The 22,121-nt window shown below is 42.0% G+C and overlaps 1 protein-coding gene across 1 annotated transcript in view; it reads right to left on the bottom strand.

The window, feature by feature from the left end:
- NUDT3 (nudix hydrolase 3) overlaps nucleotides 1-22,121 on the bottom strand; it is a 43,951-nt gene that overhangs the window by 10,408 nt on the left and 11,422 nt on the right. The window contains exon 2 of the mRNA XM_061632377.1: nucleotides 8,706-8,816. Within this exon, the coding sequence (XP_061488361.1) occupies nucleotides 8,706-8,816 (111 nt within the window). The remainder of the gene's footprint in view (nucleotides 1-8,705; nucleotides 8,817-22,121) is intronic.

The raw sequence follows: 22,121 nt of genomic DNA, 5'->3' as shown, positions 1-22,121 counted from the left end.
GAGAAGTACAAAGACAAGAAAAGAGATTTAATATTCTAAGGTAAACTCAATATTTCAGCCTGGCCCAAATTACACATGATACAGAAGATCTATGACTGGATCTTTTTCAAAGCTTAAAGACAGCTTGCGGGGAGTGGCGAGAAGGATTGGCTTCTGATAGCAGCACTGGGGAGGGGATGATTAATGCTTTCTTCATGAGATGTTCATGATTAAAATCCCCCCAAACTGCTATTAGCTGCACAAGAGAAAAATGCGAATACCTGTGTCATTACTGTATCCCCCACCCCCTCCCGTCAGTTGGGCTAACAGCAGCTTTGTAGAAGAGAGCTTTCTGGCACAGAAATGTTGCAGAGGGTAAGAGTTAGACCCTTCAGTGTCACTCCTCCAGTGTCACTGCTCTGAACAGCCTGTGGCTGCTTTTATTGTTGTTGTTGTTTATCAATCACCTTCCACATGTGTCCCAAGGCAATATACAGAATACTATAAAAACAGCTAGAAAAAAAGTTAAAAACAGCACAAAAATGACAGATAATGAATTTAAAAACAATACAAAGTGGACACCCATGGCAGAGACCTATTCAACCATCTGGGAAAGCTTGTTTGGACAAAAATATCTTCAATAGTGTTTGGAAAGTGCAGATAGTGAGCACCTGACATCTCTCGACAGGAATGTTGTTCAAACATAAAAACAAAAAAAGACTGGATGATCTAGTCATGACACTCCCATGTCACATGTAATTTAGCCTTTTGACTGCCGGAGTTATAACAAAACAAAGAAAAACACTGCAAGTGTGAATTTGTGTGGAAACAGTACAAATAACAGGGCTTTAGGCCCAAAAATCAATGCATTAAGAATTTCGAACCTCCTTAAATCAGTTTTAAAATAGAACTGAGATTAGGCCCAAGCATTAGCTCCCATCAAATAAAAGGTAAAACAAAACTAAAAGAACTGTGTCAAGCTCCAGGTGCATTAAATCTACATTAAACGGCTTTCCATTTTCCATTAGCACGCTCATAAAAAAAGATGTGGGGAAACAGCTTAAGAGAGTGTTAATACATCATCTACTATCAGGACCAGCCATGCCCACTGGCATGTGGCCCCTGAGCACACATCCATTGTCACATGTGGCCTTTAGGGACAAAAAGGTTGCCCACCCCTGCTATTTACTAATAGTGGATTATTCTCTGAATGCCTATCCTTATGAAGTCAGTATGGAACTATCTTTGCATAAGATGTATAGTATCAGCATAAGATGTAGGTATCAGTAGGCTTGGGAAAACCTCTCTATCTGTAGAAATACAATACCTTTTAAAAAAAACCTTAGGGAGGAGGAACCCCAAAACACCCGAATGAGGACAAAGCATGCAACAGAACACTGAGTCAGTCAGAAAAGAAAATTGGTAGGGAACAGAATCAGCTGTTTGTCAGGCCTACTCCTCTGTCACCAGGCAGCAGCCATTCCGTGAAGCTACCTCTGTGGGAAAGATGAGAAGCAGGACTCATTCCATCAGCTTTGCCGAAAGACCAGCTCTATTAGGCACCTTCTACCCCTAAAGTGTTACTATGCCAGCTGGCCATTATAAGAGCTACTATTCAAGAACTGGTGCCTCTTTGCTTTATTTCCTCTCCCTCCCCCCCCCCATCACTTTTCCTTTTGTGTAATTTTTTCAGAGTATAAGCCTGCAGGCAGGGACTGTCCTGTTTGAACTGATTGAATGTAAACCACTTGGAAGCCTTTTTGGCTGAAAAGCAGGTACAAATAGACTTCAAAACACTGCTGATGAGCAGGAAGGATAGGTTAGTTAAGATAGAAGCATAGAGTTGAAAGGGGCCTATAAGGCCACTGAGTCCAACCCTTTCCTCAACGCAGGAATCAATGTTAAAGCACACCTGACAGGTGGCTGTCCAGCTGCCTCTTGAATGCCTCCAACACTTCCCTAGGTAATTGGTTCCATTGTCATACAGCACTAACAGTTAAGAGGTTTTTCCTGATGTTCAGCCGAAATCTGGCTTCCTGTAACTTGAGCCCATTATTCTGTGTTCTGTACTCTGGGAGAACCCGGGCCTCCTCTGTGTGGCAACCTTTCAAGTACTTGAAGAGTGCTATCGTATCTCCCCACAGTCTTCTTTTCTCAAGGCTAAACATGCCCAGTTCTTTCAGTCTCTCCTCATAGGGCTTTGTTTCCAGTCCCCTAATCATCCTTATTGCCCTCCTCTGAACCTGTTCCACTTTGTCTGCATCTTTCTTGAAATGTGGTGTCCAGAACTGGACGCAGTACTCAAGATGAGGCCTAACCAATGCCAAATAGAGGAGAAGCAATACTTCATGTGATTTGGAAACTATACTTCTGTTAATGCAGCCCAAAATAGCATTTGCCTTTTTTGCAGCTACATCACACTTGGCTTATGTTGAGCTTGTGATCAACAATTCCAAGATCCTTCTCACATGTAGTATTGTTGAGCCAAGTATCCCCCATCTTATACCTGTGCATTTGGTTTATTTTTCCTACATGTAGAACTTTGCACTTATTCCTGTTAAATTTCATTCTGTTGTTTTCTGTCCAATGCTCCAGCCTATCAAGATCCCTTTGAATTTTGTTTCTGTCTTACAAGGTATTACCTATCCCTCCCAATTTTGTATCATCTGCAAAACTGACAAGCATTTCCTGCACCTCCTCATCCAAGTCATTAATAAAAATGTTGAAGAGCACTGGGCCCAGGACTGAGCCTACGGTACCCCACTCCTTACCTCCCCACAATTTGAGAATGAACCATTGATGAGCACTCTTTGAGTACGATCCTGTAGCCAACTGGGGCTCCACCTGATAGCTGTTCCATCCAGCTCACATTCAGCTAGCTTGCTAATCAGAATATTATGGGACATTTTGTCAAAAGCTTTACTGAAGTCAAGCTATATTACATGCACAGCATTCCCACAGTCCACGAGGGAGGTTATCCAATCAAAAAAGGAGGCAAGATTAGTCTGGCAGGATTTGTTCTTGATAAATCCATGTTGGCTTCTAGTAACCACTGCATTGTTTTCAAGGTGCTTACAGATTGACCACGTTATAATCTGCTCCAGAAATTTCCCAGGGATTGATGTCAGGCTGACTGGTCTTTAGATCCCAGGTTCCTTCTTTTTGCCCTTTTTGAAGATAGGGACATTAGCCTTCCTCCAGTCATCCAGCACTTCACCCATCCTCCATGACTTCACAAAGATATTAGACAGCAGTTCCAAGAGTTCAACTTCTGCCTTTTTTATCATCTGTTATCATTTTGCCATTCTCATTGAGTAGCTGTACCACCATTTCTTTTCTCTGTCTTTTACTATGAATATACCTGAAAAAAGTTTTTTTGTTGTTGCTTTTGGCATCTCTCACTAACCTCAGCTCATTCTCAGCTTTAGCCTTTCTGACACCATCCCTGCAATTCCGTGCTACCTGTCTATACTCTTCCTTTGTGGCCTGGCTACCAAGGGAGGAGAAGAAGCCTGGAAGGTGGGCATTTGTATCTCTGTCTCTTTCTTCCTCTGAGGTAAACAAGCAAAAGAGGATGGAGGGAGAGGAAGAAAGAGAACAAACAGCATCTCATTGACTGAATAGTTCATGTTCTGGTTCCCACTGGAAAGCAATTTTTAAATGTGAGATGTGGCTATAGAAATCAATGGTGAAATCCAAGATATTATCATAACTGGGACTGAGTATCAGTGTCGCCAGCCCACTCACCCTGAAATCCCAAAAGGTAGCACCAAAGAAATAGGTGCCTGCTCTTTTAAAATCAGTGCTTATTTAGTTTGATTTTTTTTAAAAAAAAACCAATAGCCCTGCTAATGCAAATTCCAAAGCAAATGCAGTTCATTTTCCCAATATTGAAGCTTGAAAGGGGCTATGACAGGGAGAATGTGGTGTATGATAGTCCGACAATGTCACATGAATGGCAATGAACACTGCAAGTCCGTGTTGTTCAGAGACATTTGACTCCTACTGCTGGAAGGGCAGAAGCTGCAGGGTTATATATTGCTTTTATCTCTTTTTTGTAGATTGGGCTGAGATAATAGTAAACAAAAACATTGCAGTATAGCTCACTATTATAACCCTATTGCAAGTTGCGGGGCCACATTTATGACAGCCTTGCAATGTTGTCCAAAGTTAATATTGAAGTTAGAAGTGGGGTTTAGGCCTGAATTTCTAGTCAAAAATCCTCATACCTCTCAGGTTACAGCAAAGATCACTCTATTCAGACCTCCTCCCAGCCTAAATTCATAACTCAACTGCATGCAGAATTTGCAGTGGCTTGAAACTGTAATAAATGAAATCAGTCTGAAAACATAAAAGCATTTTCTGCTTAATATGACACAGGCCTGGTTCACACATTACATTAAACCATAGTTAACATAAATGGTTGGTTTGGAGAGAAACAAACCATGGGGCCAGGTTTACATATAATGGCAAGCCAGACTCTGGCTTGTGACTACTCTGACACAACAGCAGAAGGGAAAGAGTAAAACGCAGACTATTGAGCAGCATGCACCAACACACCATTCACACTAAACCATAATTTATTTTAACTATGGTTTAATGTGAATTTTGAACTAGGCCACAGGATATTCAAGTAATTACAATTTGTGTTGCCTACAAGTCAATTATAAAAGAGTAATTATTTGAAAGAGTATTATTTTAAATTGCAAATGACTACAAGAAACACATGCTGTAATTACAAAAATAGAATTATACACACAAATTGATAAATATGGTTTAAACCACCTAACATTTGTTAAAAACAAGCCCTGGGTTCATACTGGGAGGTAGGGCTGAATAGAAATCTAATAAATAAATAATAAATAAAAACAATCCTATGAAACAAAGGAACTGTTTCTCAAGGAATTTATTAGATCAAAATGATTTCTTAACCTAGCAACAGGACAAAAACAGAACAGTTTCAAATAGACCATGCTATTCCAGTATTTTCAAATTCAACACTCATTTTTAGCATTAGTCCATAAATATGGCTTACAAACCAGATTTCAGGTTAGAGAGGACTAGGGTGGTTCCTGTGTCCAGGAATTAGGTGTACGACATGTTCTGGGAAGGGCTGCACTCGCCCTGAAGGTACAGGTTCGTAGTCTGGGATCACTCCTGGATTCCAACATCACTGAAGTATCAAGTGGTTTCTGTGACTAGGAGTGCTTATGCCCAGCTGAGGCTCATTTGCCAGTTATGGCTGTTCCTGAGCTGGGATTGCTTGGCCTCAGTTGTCCATTCTCTGGTGACTTCCAATCTGGACTACTGTAATGTGCTCTTTGTGGGGCTGCCCTTGAAGACAGCCTGGAAGCTACATCTAGTGCAGAATGTAGCTGCTTGGCTGGTAAATGGGGCAGTCCGATGGGACCATGTGTCACCAGTCCTGAAAGTGCTAAACTGGCTGCCAGTGAACTACCAGGCCCAAGACAGGATGTTAGTACTAACATATAACGCCCTAAATGGCTTGGGACCCATGTACCTAAAATACCAATTTCCCCAGTATCAGCCATCTCAGAACTTACAATCAGCAGGTGAGATCTTGTTGGTGCTGCTACCACCGGAGGCTGACCAGTTGGCACCGACCCATGATAGGGCCTTTTCAGTGGCGGTTCCCTGTCTGTGGAATGCCCTCTCTGGTGAGGTGCGCTGTCTTCATGATTACTAACTTGAGGAGGAATTTGAAGACATTCCTGTTTACCCAGGCATTTGATAGTTGAAGGAGACTGTTCTTTGCAACCCAGAAATCACTGGGTGAAAGAATGTTTTTAACTGTAACTGTTTCTAGAATACATATTATTCTTATTATTTATTAAATTTATATCCTGCCCTTCTTCCCAGGAGGAGCCCAGGGCGGCAAACAAAAACACTAAAAACACTCTAAAGCATCTTAAGAACAGGCTTTAAAATATATTAAAACAAAACATTAAAAATATATTAAAACAAAACATCTTTAAAAACATTGCTTTAAAATATTTTTAAAAATCTTAAAAAGCATTTCCAACACAGATGCAGACTGGGATAAGGTCTCTACTTAGGTTTGTTGAAAGAGGAAGGTCTTCAGTAGGTGCCGAAAAGGTAACAGAGTTGGCACCTGTCTAATATTTAACAGGAGGGAAGGATAGTGACACTACTAAAGGTCTGCTTCCTATGTTGTACGGAATGGACCACCTGATAAGATGGTATCTGCAGGAGGCCCTCACCTACAGAGCATAGTGGTCGACTGGGTATATAAAGGGTAACACAATCTTTTAGGTATCCTGGTCCCAAGGTGTATAGGGCTTTGTACACCAAAATCAGAACCGTGAACTTCTCCTTTTAAAATTGTTTTGTTGATGTGTTTGCTGCCTTGGGCTTCTTCGAGAGGAAGAGCAGGATATACATTCAATAAATAATTATTATTATTATTGGTCAAATTTACCATCTACTTCTCTCTGACCAAGCATAGGCAAGAGCTCATTATCAAGCTTACAATGTTGCAGTAAAGCAGCAAAGGAGGAGAACTTCTCTGTCATACTGCATCAAAGGGATACCATCTGGCAGAGCTTTCCCAAGCGGCTCAGGACCTGTTACAGTATAGGACACAGCAGAAAGTGAATGAATCCTCAGAGGCATGCTGAAACATATTTGCTAAGTGTTTTAAGAGGATAAAATCACTTGTAACCACCTCAACTTGTATGCTACCATTTTTTCAGATCAGTCAAAGGCACCATCTAGTCACATTTTATGGAATGCATTTTGATTGCTTAGATATGAGGAGGTGGACAAGATGCTTGGAGGAGCATGTCTAATCAATGCTTGTACATCCTGTCTTATATGTCTAGCTGGAGGAGGCTGATCAGCTGGACCAAGGAGGTGATAAATGGTTCATTATGAGTAGCAGTCTCGGCCATCTTCAATGAGATAGAAGGATGTGAGGCTGCTCCTGAAGAAGCTTTCCCTGGACCCCAAGGATTGTAAACATTATTGTCTTGTCACAAATATCCCTTTCTGGGACAAGGTTCTTGATGTGGCAGTTATCATGCATCTCTGGGCCTTCTTTATCTGGATCCATTTCAAGTCTAATTTTGGCACAGTAAATTGCCTTGGTCATCCTGATGGATGTCTTAGGAGAGGGATAGTAAGAAGTGTGATTGTCTTAGTTCTTCTGGACCTCTCTGTGGCTTTCAATATAATTGACAACTGTATTTTTTCTGGATAGGCTGCCAGAGTTGGGAATTGGGAGCAACATGTTTCACTGCTTTCCAGAACCTGGTACTGGGAGACTACTGCTTGGCCTCCTGGTATTTGTGGTATGGTATCCCGCAGTATTCCACAGTGTTCCATAAAACTGCTGAGTGCATCCAGGGTTCTGAAGTTGCATGTCAACAATATGCAAACAACAATCAGCTCTCTCTCTCTCTCTTATAATTTAGGTAAAGCAGTGAAAGTGCTGGCTCCTCATAGACAGAGAAAGATCTGATCCTCATTTTATATCCTGGCTTGTTAACTGTGATCTGAACAAACCACCATTTCCTGAATTCAGACACAGACCAAAAGCTTTAAATCTCGTCCCTACACAAACAGCAGAAAAGAGACTGCACAGGCCTGAGCTTCCCATCAGCTCATTCACATAGCAAAACACAGTTTATTATTTTTGAACAAAGCCAAATAATTCCATTATTCCAACAACATCCACAGGGTGACTATTTTGGGTCACTCGTAAGTGATAGTGGCTCAAGTATAACTTTTCATACTTGAGCACAAATACGTCAATTCTGAAAGGTACACATACAGTTATAATCACTACTTCTCTCAGCAAAATGCATGGATCCTTTCCAGACACTGTTTCATGTATTTTGCAAAGAATTTAAACATCATTATTCCTAATAGTTACAATGCACATATACTTTGTATACTGGTAACAAAAGCACCATAAGAGACACTTCTTAATTTCACCAACAGAACACCCCTAATGTTGTTTACATAATCATGTAACTTAGAAAATGTAGTTCAACCTTGATTTTCACTGCATGTTACACATACATATGCATGTAACTCAATTTCCCCCCACCCCCCAGCTTTATGAAGGGACATGAAATATTGTAATGGAGGAAGGAAGTGGATTGCAGCCAATCTGAACAGAGAAAAAGGAGGGGAGGGGTTAAGTGCTCATACATATGCATGCAACCTATTTTGCATCATGCTACACAGCCACACTGGGGGGAGGCATATCGCGAAGGGAGAGTATGTATTTATATATACAAACTCTATTCTGGACTAGAAACTAGGAGCTGGCAAGATTAGGTGGCTTATTTATTTATTTATTTGTTTGTTTATTTGTTTGTTTATTTATTTGTTTATTTATTTGTTTATTTATTTATTTATTCCTGTTATATCCCACCCTTCCTCCTGAAGGAGCCCAACAATTCACTGAAAGGGAGTACTCCGTGTTTGAAAATCCCTGCCATAAATCACAACAACTATTACAAACATGAGTACTAGAGACAATTTCTATCTCAACTAACAGATGTAACAAACAACAAGCTTTGTTCATAAAGAGTTAACCAAACCGTAAGACCACTAAAACTATTAACTAGTTAGGCATTTGTTCCAGTAATGGACCGTTTTGAAAAAGCAAAAAGCAGTAAGAATAACTTGGTAAACAGTATCAACAGCTTAGGTCCAAGCAGGTTTTGGAGACTTACCTCTTCGCAAACTTCCCGCACTGCTGCCACACTGGGCTCCTCCTCAGGCTCCATACCACCTCCTGGGACAATCCATCTATCTGGATGACGACTACTGCTCACTAACAACACCTACAAAAAGAACAGAGTACTTATTATTATTTAAATAAATAAAATAAATATATGGCTGCACAACTTCAAGATGCAGTATATTCTTGCTATACAAGAAGGCTGTTAACTGCAGGAAGAGGGAAATAATTATGTTCCTATGAGAAATCTCTCTCTCTTTTTGCTAATCTCTCTGTATTTATGTTTTCTGAAAAAGTAGGGTGAATTGACTGAAGTCAACAAAAAGCTTAAAAAGTTAAACTAGTAATAGGCAGCCCCCTTCAGAAACCACAATAAATACAAATGGGTATGACTGTTGTTTGAAAGCAGGAGTAAGCAAAGATTAAATCCCTTAGAAGAAATAGGTTTGAGACATGATACAGATTCGGGAAGTAGAATGACTATAACTATGGCCACATGTAGTAGTCAGGTGTCTATCACTGAAAGACTGCTCCTCTCCTCTACCCACAGACAGGGGGAACATAACTCACTTGCCCCATCTATCTGCAGCAGACAGCTTTCAAATCCTGCTAGCTAGAAAAAATAAATCATTCAGTCCTAGATTGAGTATGTCAGGATGGGGAAAGAGCTACGCTTATGCTGCATCAGGAATGGGGCTTCCAGATGTTGCTGAACTACAACTCCTATCACCCCTGAGCACTGGCCACGCAGGCTAGTGCTGAAGGGAGTTGGGAGTTCAACAATATCTGGAAGGTCACAGGTTCCCCAACCTTGTGCTACATGAGCAAGGCCACCCCAACAGAAGGAGAAGAGTAAGACTTGCTAAGCAAGCGGCAATACATAAAACACTTCCCATCGCATGGGTCACAGAGGTGGCTGGCAAGCAGAAGCTCAGGCTCAGAACCTGAGCCAGCACTAGATTCTTCAGATGAAGAAAAAGGAGATCCAGTAATGCAAGCCATTTTTCAAAGGGTACCCTAGGCTTCACGTGAACTAACATGAGCAGGAGAAACAAGCCTGTTTTTTCTTTGTTCTAGGTTTTCAACAGACACATTATACCAAGAAACTTAAAGAAAGCCCTCCTTTCAAGGGGTGTTCTCCAATAGTATTCTTTAAACATTAATCCTCTTCTCTCTTTTAACTCCTTATTTTCCCAGTAAAAGATGGTGGCAAACCTAACCCCAACCAGAGATTCCAGGAGCACTGTCTGACCATCCTGCCTTCCTTAGCAACTAGAAATTCCTGCTAGCACTTCCTACTCTGAACTCCCCCACCCCCCACAAGCTTGGTTATAATATGTTGAATTCTACTAGAACAATTATCAAAACGATTCTAAGAGAATGTCTCTGAAAACTTTAGCATAAACTATTAAATTGACAGTATAGTTGCAACAGATTCACACAATCACTTGAGAACTAACATGTAAAAAAGTAAGCCCAGGTGCCAAGTCCTTAGCAACATTTCTCTTGCACCCACATACATCCTTATCAATCTAGAAGTTTATCTGGCCCATCTCCGCAAAGATCTGGAATGTGTTTACAAGAAGCCGCTTAGCGTTAGAAGTTTTGTCCCCTTTCACAGTTAGTGAAACACAGAAGTGAAAGCTTCCAAATTCAAACTTGCGGCCATGTTGGAGGAAGAGGGGAGGGCTAGAAGCTGTTGCTTGCATGAACACATACTCCTAACATTAAACCATGCTTTAGCATTCATTTTGAACAAGGCCTTTGTGTAACAGGAGCAAGATAAGTTATTGTATTACTGCTTCGCTTCAAAAATTTTCATAAGAATGAATGTTAATATCATCTATGCTCCAGAACAGGCGTTTGTTCCATTTTTTGCTAAAGGAAAGTTTGGGCTTACTGACAAGTTTGTGATGTGTACTTTCCAGGGATTTATAGTCTTGTAAGTGGATTGTGCCCTCGTCTGGTAGCAGGCACATTCTGTATGATCAGGGAGAGTTTCTGACAGAAATAAGAAAAGTATACTTTCATGTTAACAAAAAATTCACAACAGAAAACAATGGGAAAAGAGGCCTTCTCTAATTCAGCAATTAATTTGCAAATTCAGAATCTGATTCACAATCCGAATCAGAAAGGTTCAAATGTGAGGGGAGAGAGATAGGCATATGAGACAAGTGGTGCGGTATTAATAGGGGCTACTACACCAGCCCTAGGATAGAGTCCCAGTGCTAGTACTTGGCCAGATGTCCTTGCACATACATGCTGGAATCCTACCATCTAATCCCATAAGATGCTTTATTTGGCCAGTAACCCATTCAAGGCAATTTTACCTATGGCATTCAGAACTATTTGGACGCTGACCATTCCAACTTTATTATCACACTTAATATGAGTCACGACCCAGTGTGGTGTAGTGGTTAAAGCGTTGGACTACAATCTGGGAGACCAGGGTTCAAATCCCCACATAGCCATGAAGCTCACTGGGTGACCTTGGGCCAGTCACTGCCTCTCAGCCTCATGAAAACCCTATTCATAGGCTTGCCCTAAATTGGAATCAACTTGAAGGCAGTACATATACAATATGAGTGGAAAACTTTGCCAGAAGCAAGCATGGAAGGTTAAGCCAATTCCTCAGGCCACCCACCGCCACTAAAATGGAAAAAAACTTTTTACAACAGTTCAAAATGAACAATGGTAAGAAATTCACATGTTAGCTTAGCAAAGCAAAGATGCACATCTTGGAACCACATGAGTATGGTTCCCCTTATATCCCCAGTCCATCACTGCGCTCTGCAAGTGAGGGCCTCCTACACATACCACACCTTATCAGGAGGTCCATTCCACACAATATAGGAAGCAGACCTTTAGTGTTGTGCACCGACACTTTGCACTATGACCTGGGAGACCAGATGGAGTGCAGATGGAGGTGAACTCCTAGTGGATGCAATTATACACTGGTAAGTGCCTATGGTAAGCTGTATTTAGGGGCAGTGAGGGCAGCAAAAAAACAATATTTTGCTGCCACTATCAAATCATCAATCTGCCGCCCAGCGGAGCTCTTCAGGATTGTCCAGGGGCTATTACACTCTGGCCCCAGGGACATGGTAGAACCATCTGAGGCCCGCTGTAATGAATTTGCTAGGCACTTCCAGGATAAAATCTTTAGCATCTGCCAGGACTTAGACTCCAGTGTTATAGCAGGTGAATCAAGCGAGGTATCCACAGCACAGCCTTGTCCCGACTTCTTGGATGAGTTTCAGTTGGTGCAGCTTGAAGACGTTGACAAGGTGCTTGGACAGCTTTGTGCAACCACTTCTGTGCTGGATCCTTGCCCTTCTTGGCTAATAAAAGCTAGTAGGGATGGAACAGCCGGCTGGGCCAGGGAAGGGATTAATGCCTCTCTGTGAGAGGGGGTGGTCTCTGGCTGCCTGAAAAAGGCGGTAGTGAGACCACTCCTGAAGAGACCCTCCCTGGACCCAGAAATCTTAATAACTATAGGCCGGTAGCAAATGTTCCATTCCTGGGCAAGGTCCTCGAAAGAGTGGTTGCAGGCCAGCTCCAGACACTCTTGGATGAGACCGATCATCTGGATCCATTTCAGTCGGGTTTCAGGCCTGGTTTTGGCACGGAAACAGTGTTGGTCACCCTGTATGACGACCTTTGTCGGGAGAGAGACAGGGGGAGTGTGACTCTGTTGATTCTCCTTGATCTCTCAGCGGCTTTTGATACCATCAACCATGGTATCCTTCTGGGGAGACTAGCTGAGTTGGGAGTGGGAGGTACTGCATTGCGGTGGTTCCACTCTTACTTGGCAGGTCGCCTCCAGAAGGTGGTGCTTGGGGAACATTACTCAGCACCCTGGACTCTCCAGTATGGGGTTCCGCAGGGGTCAGTTCTGTCCCCCATGCTGTTCAACATCTACATGAAACCGTTGGGTGCGGACATCCGGAGCTTTGGAGCACGTTGCCATCTGTATGCTGATGACACGCAGCTCTATTTCTGCTTTTCATCTTCTTCAGGTGAGGCTGTCAATGTGCTGAACCGGTGCCTGGCTGCGACAATGGACTGGATGAGGGCTAATAAACTGAGGCTCAATCCAGACAAGACTGAGATGCTGTTAGTGGGTGGTTCTTCTGACCAGATGGTGGATGTCCAACCTGTTCTGGATGGGGTTGCACTCCCCCTGAAGGAGCAGGTTTGTAGCTTGGAGGTTCTCCTAGAACCATCTCTGTCACTTGACAGGTAGCCTTGGTGGCACGGAGTGCCTTCTACCAACTTCGGTTGGTGGCCCAACTACGTCCCTATCTGGACAGGGATAACCTGGCTTCAGTTGTCCATGCTCTGGTAACCTACAAATTAGATTACTGCAATGCACTCTACGTGGGGCTGCCTTTGAAGATGGTTCGGAAATGGCAGCTTGTGCAAAATGCAGCGGCCAGATTGGTAACAGGGACCAGATGCTCCGAACATATAAAACTGATTCTGGCCCACTTGCATTGGCTGCCTGTATGTCTCTGAGCTCGATTGAAGGTGCTGGTTTTGACCTATAAAGCCTTACACGGCTTGGGACCACAATACCTGATGGAACACCTCTCCTGATACGAACCCACCCATACACTACGGTCAAAATCAAAGGCCCTCCTCCGGGTGCCCACTCCAAGCAAAGCTCGGAGGGTGGCAACAAGAGAGAGGGCCTTCTCAGTGGTGGCCCCCAAATTATGGAATGATCTTCCTGACAAGGTGTGCCTGGCGCTAACACTGTTATCTTTTTGGTGCCAGGTCACAGGCTTCACCCATGCAGGAAGGATTGGATCTAGATTAAATTAGCTGAACTTGGATTTCACTAAAACCAATGGAACAAGTTAGTCATTATTTAAGCCCCAATGATTTCAGCTGAGTTTGATCAACTTAGTATGGATGCAATTTGTTGTCTGAATTGGGCCTAGACATTCTGGGGAAGGGGTGGTGAACCTTTTTTAATTTAAGGGCCACCCTGCTGAATAAGCAACCTTCTGGGGGCCATGTGCCAGTGGTGGGCAGGGACCAGAGAAAAAAGTGGGCAGAGCAACAACAGACGTCACTCTTACCTAAGTACAGTAAACTACATGCCAGCCACACAAAGTTACAAGTTTTTACCTGCACACACATACTCCACACATTTCTCCCTCCAGGAAAGCAAGAAGCATTATCATGGTTCAAGGACACATTCCAGCCATGCAAAAGCACAAGTGGGCCTTGGAGGAGGCCTGGCGAGGGGTGTGGCCAGGGGAGAATTCCAGGACAAGATAGAGAAGCCTGGAAGGCTGCATTTGGCCCACAAGCCTGAGGTTCCTCACTCTTGTTCTAGGGCAGCCAATGTGGTGCTCTCCAGATGTTGATGAACTACAACTCCCATCAACCCTGACCACTGGTCATGCTGGCTGGGACTGAAGGTAGTTGTGGTCCAACAGTTTCTGGAGGGAAGCATGTTGGCTACCCCTCTTCTAGGGCTATGAAAATATGTTTGCTTTCCTCCAGTACCGTAGAGAGTTGTTAGCAGAACAAAGAAAAGCAACCCTATAAGGTAGCAAGTTGTAAAAAAATCTCTCTGCTTATTCCCACCCTATTCAAAAGAGAAACAATTTCTTAAAGAGGAAGTATGCTCTGAACAGGGCACTACAAACAAGCTGTTATAACTACCAGCTAGTACAAATTAGCAGCCAGATTGCTGATTGGAATAGGTCAGTCTACAAATATAACATCAATTCTGGCATGGCTGCACTGGCTACCAATTAATTTCCGGGCTCAACTAAAGTGCTGGCTTTGACCTATAAAGTCTTAGGCGGCTCAGGACCTCATTATCTCAAGGACCACTGCTCCCCATATGAACTGACCCAGAGCTTGCATTCATCATCTGAGGCTGTTCTTCTTGGGCCACTTCTACGGAAGGCTTGGCGGGTGGCAACACAACAGGCCTTTTCAGTGGTGGCCCTTCAACTGTGGAATGCTCTCTCCAAGGAAGCACACATGGCACCTTCTCTATCCATCTTTAGGTGCCAGGGAAAGATCTTCCTTTTCACTCAGGCCTTTGGTATGCTGTCTTAGACCTTTTTGTTTAGGTTTTAAAGTTTGTATATTGTATGTTTTTAAATTCATTTTATATTGTATATTTTTGAAATGTGTTATAAGTCACCTAGAGACCACTGGGTGTGAGGTGACTAACAAGTTAAATTAATAATAATTCATTAAAAGGCAAAAAACCCTTGCAGCTTAAGAACATACCGATAGCCAACAGATATTTCTGTTAAACTTTAAAAAGCAGGGAAGCAGCTATAGTGAATGCACCAGGAGCGCAAGAGGCCTGACCTCCACTCTGAGATATTGTACTGCTTTACAAATGTGTAAAAATGCAAACACAATCTGGGTTGGTCTTTCACAGTCCAATCCACTTCCTGTGTAGCTTGGAAGAATTTGGTAACGTGCCCCTGAGGTGAAGAGGTTAACTGTACCATCCAATGTTTTAAGTTTCTTATGTTGACTTGGTTGAAATTGCCTGAAATTTATTTTTGAAGAACTTTACATTGATCTGAAAACTAAAATAGTTAACCATTCAAAAATCCATGTGCATGTTTTCTTAATGATGTTGTTTGCTGAAGAAGAAAACTAACCAGAAGAATAAACAATCTTACAGTATTAGTAGAATTTAAAACCCTTTGGTGGTGGTGATATCATGAACAGAATCATTGAATAGTAGAGTTGGAAGGGGCCTATAAGGCCATCGAGTCCAACCCCCTGCTCAATGCAGGAATCCAATTTAAACCATACCGGAAAGGTGGCTGTCCAGCTGCCTCTTGAATGCCTCCAGTGTTGGAGAGCCCACCACTTCCCTTGGTAATTGGTTCCATTGTCATACTGCTCTAACAGCTAGAGTTTTTCTGATGTTCAGCCGAAATCTGGCTTCCTGTAACTTGAGCCCTTTATTCTGTGTCCTGCCCTGCACTCTGGGATGATCGAGAAGAGATCTTGGCCCTCCCGTGTGACAACCTTTCAAGTACTTGAAGAGTGCTACCATATCTCCCCACAGTCTTCTTTTCTCAAGGCTAAACATGCCCAGTTCTTTCAGTCTCTCCTCATAGGGCTTTGTTTCCAGTCCCCTGTTCATCCTCATTGCCCTCCTCTGAACCTGTTCCACTTTGTCTGCATCCTTCTTAAAGTGTGGTGTCCAGAACTGGACGCAGTACTCAAGATAAGGCCCAACCAATACCAAATAGAGGGAAAGCATTACTCCATGTGATTTGGAAACTATACTTCTGTTAATGCAGCCCAAAATAGCATTTGCCTTTTTTGTAGCCACATCACAGTGTTGGCTCATATTAGACTTGTGATCAACAACAATTCCAAGATCCTTCTCGAATGTAGTATTGTTCTGCCAAGTATCACACAACTGTGCATTTGGTTTCTTTTTCTTAGGTGTAGAACACTGCACTTCTTCCAATGCTCCAGGACTATCAGGATCACATTGAATTTTGTTTCTGTCTTACAATTGCAACTGTACTGCCTTCAAGTCGATTCCGAGTTATGGCAACCCTATGAATAGGGTTTTCATGAGGCTGAGAGGCAGTGACTGGCCCAAGGTCACCCAGTGAGCTTCATGGCTACATGGGGATTCGAACCCTGGTCTCCCAGGTCGTAGTCCAACACCTTAACCACTACACCACACAAGGTATTAGCTATCCCTCCCAATTTTGTGTCATCTGCAAATCTGATAAGCATTCCCTGCATGTCCTCATCCAAGTCATTAATAAAAATATTGAAGAGCAGTGCGTCCAGGACCAAGCTCCACCATACTCTATTCGTTACCTCCCCCCCAGTTTGAGAAGGAACCATTGATAAGCACTCTTTGAGTACGATTCAGTAGCCAATTGTGGATCCACCTTATAGGTATTCCATCCAGCGCACATTTAGCTAGCTTGCCAGTCAGAATATCATGGGGCACTTTGTCAAAAGCTGTGCTAAGGTCAAGATATATTATGTGCACAGCATTCCCACAGTTCACCAGGGAGGTTACCATATCAAAAAATGAGACAAGATTAGTCTGGCAGGATTTGTTCTTATTAAATCCATGCTGGTTTTGAGAAATCTCTACCTTGTTTTCAAGGTGCTTGCAGACTGACCACTTTATAATCTGCTCAAGAATTTCCCCAGGGATTGATGTCAGGCTGACTGGTCTGTACTTCCCAGGGACCTCCTTTTTGAAGATAGGGACAACACTAGTCCTCCTCCAGTCATCTGAACATCTTAATTGAACAGCTGGAGCTGGTTCATCTCCTGAATGACTTCACAAGTTCATTCTGCTTTAGTACTAAAACAACCAAATTATCATCCCATTTTTGATGAAAATTAATGTGAAAACAATTCAAAATAATTGTTTAGTGTGCACCTACATCTCTGAATATGTATTAAGGTTATATTAAACAACAATGTACTACTAAAAAATGATAACAGAATCTTCCTCACTAGTGATTTAAACTGTGATTTAAATCATTAAAATTGAGTCCTTCAGAGAAGTGATTTAAATCAAATCAACCCTGCTTAGGATAGGTGAAACTGACCACAGGGAAGGAGAAGGGAGGTGGGGGAAGGGGAAGGCAAAAAGGAGGATAGGTTTGATCATTTGCATGTTTATTGAGTTCAGTGGGATTTACTCCCATGCAATCATGCTTAGAATAGGTGAAACTGACCACGGAGGGAGGGCTGGAGAGGGGAGGGGAGGGGGTGGAGGGTGGGAGGGGGTAAGGAAGGGGGAGGGGATTGGCAGGAAGGAGGAGGTGAGGGCAGGTTTGGTCATTTGCATGCTTATTGAGTTCAACAGGATTTACTTCTGTCAATCATGCTTAGAATAGGCAAAATTGACCTGGAGGAGAGCAGGGAGGGAGGGAGGGAGGAAGGATAGGGGTAGGCAGGAAGGTGGAGAGGAAATGGGGAGGGGGAAGGTTGAGTGAGTGGACACTGGACAGAGGGAAATCCCGTTTCCTTTCCAAAAGGAAAACATTGTTAACACCAGTATTTTCTGGGTTTCCCCCACACCTTTTTATTCTACAGCAGACACAAGTAGTCTCCTACCCAAATTTAAACCAAAACTGTCCCTGGCCAAATCCACACGAGACATTTATTCCACTTTGAACAGTCATAGCTTCCCACAAAGAATCCTGGGAAGTGTAGTGTGAAGGGTGCTGAGAGTTGCTAGAAGATGCCCTATTTCCCTCACAAAGCTACAATCACCAGATCCTTCAGTTTGAGAGTCTGTCACCACCTCTTCAGAATGCATGCTAGCACAAGGTCAAGAAATGACTAGAAGATGGCAGATAAGGCTTATACTCATTTAATAAATGTACTAGGTCAAATTATCACCAAGATGTTCATCACTTAAAAAGTCATCTCCTACAAGAATATGCAACCTATTATCATTATCTGAACAAAATATAACAGTTCTGCACCCATTATATGTAACCAACTTGCACACATGATGTTCACCTACGTATAACTGACACTTTCCTGTAGAACCCTGCAGTGATAATGGAGAGAATATCTGGATATACAACTGTCTAGTACATGTTTTCATGAGAACACAGCATACGGAAATGCAAAACAGAAGCAGAAATCAGCCAAAGGCAGTTGGACAACTAAAAGACAAAAATATAGGGGTGCTGAAGAGCAGGGAATGGTAGAGAAAGTGAATGCATTTGTTGCATCTATTGTTCCTGCAGAAGATGTTCACATTATAAATGCACTGAATTTTTTTTTTTTAAAGTACTACACAGGACATGGTTTTGGAACTAATTAAAGAATTGTAAGTAAAAACTCACAGAGGCCATGATACTCACCGGAGAGTTCTTCAATAAGAAGGTAGTGTTATTTAAACAAAGATTACAGATTTGTCAACCTAAATTGTGTTTTGGGTAATTTCACAGAATGCATCTAGGCCAGTAAAACTGTCAAATGTATATATAAGGTTTACTATGGAATGATCAGCATGACTTCTGGAGCAAAGTCTTGCCTCATCAATCTTCTTGAATTTTCTTGAGTATCAACAGGCATGCTGACACATATGATCGAGGTAACAAGATGGCCTTATTATCTGTTTGCAATTAACTACTGTTGTAAACTAGGAATCCTAGTTTGTACATAATGGTAAACCAAGATTCTTTGAAAATGAAACTAAACTCAGCAGAAGGAAGGGGGAAGTGCAAAGCCCTACACTTTGCTTGGGCTCATGGAGGCTCATCCACATAGCACTAAATCATGGTTTAGTATTATGTGGCCTATATTTTTGATTTTCAAAAAGCAAGAGGGGATTTCCAGGAGGTATTCAAACAGAATGACAAAAGAAGATAAAAGGACAATTAGACCACAAATACAGCAAACGACATAAACACCAGATCTAAAAATACTTTTTGAAGCCTGGAAAAATAAAAACATGTTCAGCTGGCACTGAAAAGATAACAGTGTCAAAGTCAAGAAGGCACCTCTAGGGAGAGAGTTTGAAAGAAGAAAATCACAACTAAAAATGCCTTCTTCCTGCCACTTGTGGCTCCTAGGATAACAGGGACACTGAGGAGGATATCAGCAGATGACCAGAGAACACAAAGAGGTTAAGGAGGCAGGACGTATTCCTTGGGTGATAGGTGACAAACCATGGAGGGGCTCATTTGTTTGAATGCTCTCCCTTCACAAAACAGGCAAACATGGGAAGAAGGATTCTAGTCTAACCTGACATATTTGTTTTCTTTACAGCAAGCGTTTGTTTTACTCAAGGAAGCATTCAAACATGTGACCAGCTTCCTGGAGCCTGCAGTGACACAATCCAGGAAGGGCTACTATGAAATATTTCTAAAGATAAGCTTGATCCTTAGAGGACTTACACAGTAACAATCCAGTTATAAAAGAAGAAGCCTCTGATGTCTCTTCAACCAAGAGAGTCACACAACAGAATGAAACAGGTAAAATCAACAGTGTACGTTTCAAACATATATGATCTTTCTTATGGGAAACTACTCAGCAATTAAATTATGAAACCAAAGGTCTAATTAAATAATTATTCAGTAAAGAGCAGGGGCATGATTCATTTAAGTTAAGTATATAAGTCCCACTGGTTTCAACTGTGGGAGGTTAAGTATGTTATTTTTTTTTTATGTGGTTTTTAATTGATTTTAGCTGTTTTTGTATTTTATTTGGTTGTTAAATCCTTATTGTATAAAGCAACAAATAAATTCAACAAATAATCAAAAGCATGTGCTTAATACACTGTTAATGGTAATACCCAATTGTGGCATCCCACTTGTGCAATACACTTGCACAAACAGGACTTCCCCTTCCTCTACAGCAGATTGGGGAACACCGGGGGCTGCAGAGGGTGCAAAAGTCCTGTTGCGATGCACTGCCATGATGTTGGATCCCACCCAAATAAGAAGTTATTTAAAATGCGGTTAATTTTGTATAATCATCCCCCAGAGGACTCCGCTAAACTGAAACGTTCCACAGAACAAAAATTTAAATAGCACTGCTCTAAATCTTATGGGAAAAGAGCAAGAGGCATCCTGCTATGCACATAACTCATTTCACTGCTCCTCTGACTGTGTGAGGACACAAGCAGGAACTGGATTTTAATATTCACTTCACTCCCATGACCTGTCAGCAAAGTTATCAAATGGCAGGGAGTGAAGGAGGGGGAAGAACTTCTAGCAACGTTTAATAGCAAATGGCATGGTTATAGCAGAAATCTCATTGCTCCCAGATCATAATACTACTCACTCAAATAAGAAAGAAAGTAGTGAGTACAATCTGCTGAGTCCCTCCTAACAATTTTATCAAACACAGTGAGAAAGGATCATGAAATCAATTTATTCAGGGATCTCTTTTTTCAATATTTTACACTGATCAACAATTTCACCAACACTCTTTTTGTTTCTTTTTCTTAAAGCCCATTGTGAGTTCAGGTATCCAGTACTATGGAATGCAACTGAAGAACTGCCAAGAAAAGAATGAAAAAAGTGAGGGAAACTACATAGTCTGCTTCTCTCCCTTCAGCTTACCAAGCAGGTCTCTGTATGTACAATATACACAGAATGCAAATGAGGAGCTGCCTTCTTGATTTTTTTTAAAGAGCAATTGAGTTCTGTCAAGATGTTCTCCGAAGTAACACTTAAACTTTGTGGGCAATGCTAAAAAGCAAAACGCTCCAATTGCTCTTCTGTTTTCAAAAATCATGTAGTACTTAATGGGAACGTGTCACTTTCTTGAAAACCCAACTTTCAAGGGGCTTAACCTCAAGGACCATCTCTCTCATATGAACTAATCCAGACCCTGCACTTGGCATCACAGGCCCTAATTTGTGTGCTCCCTCCAAGGGAGATGCAGAGGATGACAACGTAAGAATGGGCCTTCTCTGTGGTGGCCCCCCTGTTTATGGAATGCTCTCCCTAGGAAGGCACACCTGGCACCATCACTATATATCTTTAGGCGCCAGCCAAAAACATTTCTCTTCTCCCAGGCATCTGAAGGGCTTTTGATGCTGTAGCCTCTTTTAGGGGGTAGGCTGTTCCACCACTTTTTATATTTATGTACTGTGTTTTTTAGCTTTCATTAGTATTAGTTTTTGTATTGGTTTTAATCTTTGGTTTACACACTGGTAAATAAGAGGTAGCCTTTATTAAAATAAATCTATAGGTGCAAAAATATGGCAGCAAAGTAATTCCTTAAACCAAACACCCAGAAGGTTAGGTACAATAAAAAACATACAGAGAATTAAATCACAGGACAAGATTAACAAATCTGTCTGGCCTACTCTATTCTTACAAATTATAGGAAGACAGGCAGAGTAACTTTGTGGTTCTACATCTCCTCCAAAGATGTATGGCCTAGATAGCATTAGGAAGATGGAATCCCAACATCAGGTATCACCGGGCAACAAAGGCCAAAATCTTAGCTTTACTTTTATGACAAAAAGCCCGGCAACAGCCAAGAATGAATTCACCAATCAGAGGGCTTTCTGGTGATGTTAGTTTCTAGAGCTTTCACTCCTAACGATAACAGTTTCTCCAACCTTCCCAGGTCTGTGGCTTTGAGGTACCAGTCTCAAGCCGATAAGCAGGTTTTCTCACTAACTGTTTAATTAACTTGATTTAGCTATAATAACTGAGTCTCACAGCCTGCTAGAGGCCCTCATTCAGGCAAAATGTTACCCCCACAATTCCTTGCCACAGAACTATCTTAATTAGTAAAACCAGGGCTGTATCTGTAAAGAAAGCCTAAGGCTGCAATCTCAACCCCACTTACCTGGGAGTAAGACCCAGTGAATTCAGTGGAAGTTATTTCTAAGTAGACATGATTAAGATTGCAACCCAAGAATCTGAAAACTTTTTCTAGCATG

This window comes from Rhineura floridana, chromosome 6, assembly GCF_030035675.1.
Source record: "Rhineura floridana isolate rRhiFlo1 chromosome 6, rRhiFlo1.hap2, whole genome shotgun sequence".
NCBI lineage: Eukaryota > Metazoa > Chordata > Lepidosauria > Squamata > Rhineuridae > Rhineura > Rhineura floridana.
Note: the sequence above shows the minus strand (reverse complement) of the source record. Positions and strands in the feature narration are given on the sequence as shown.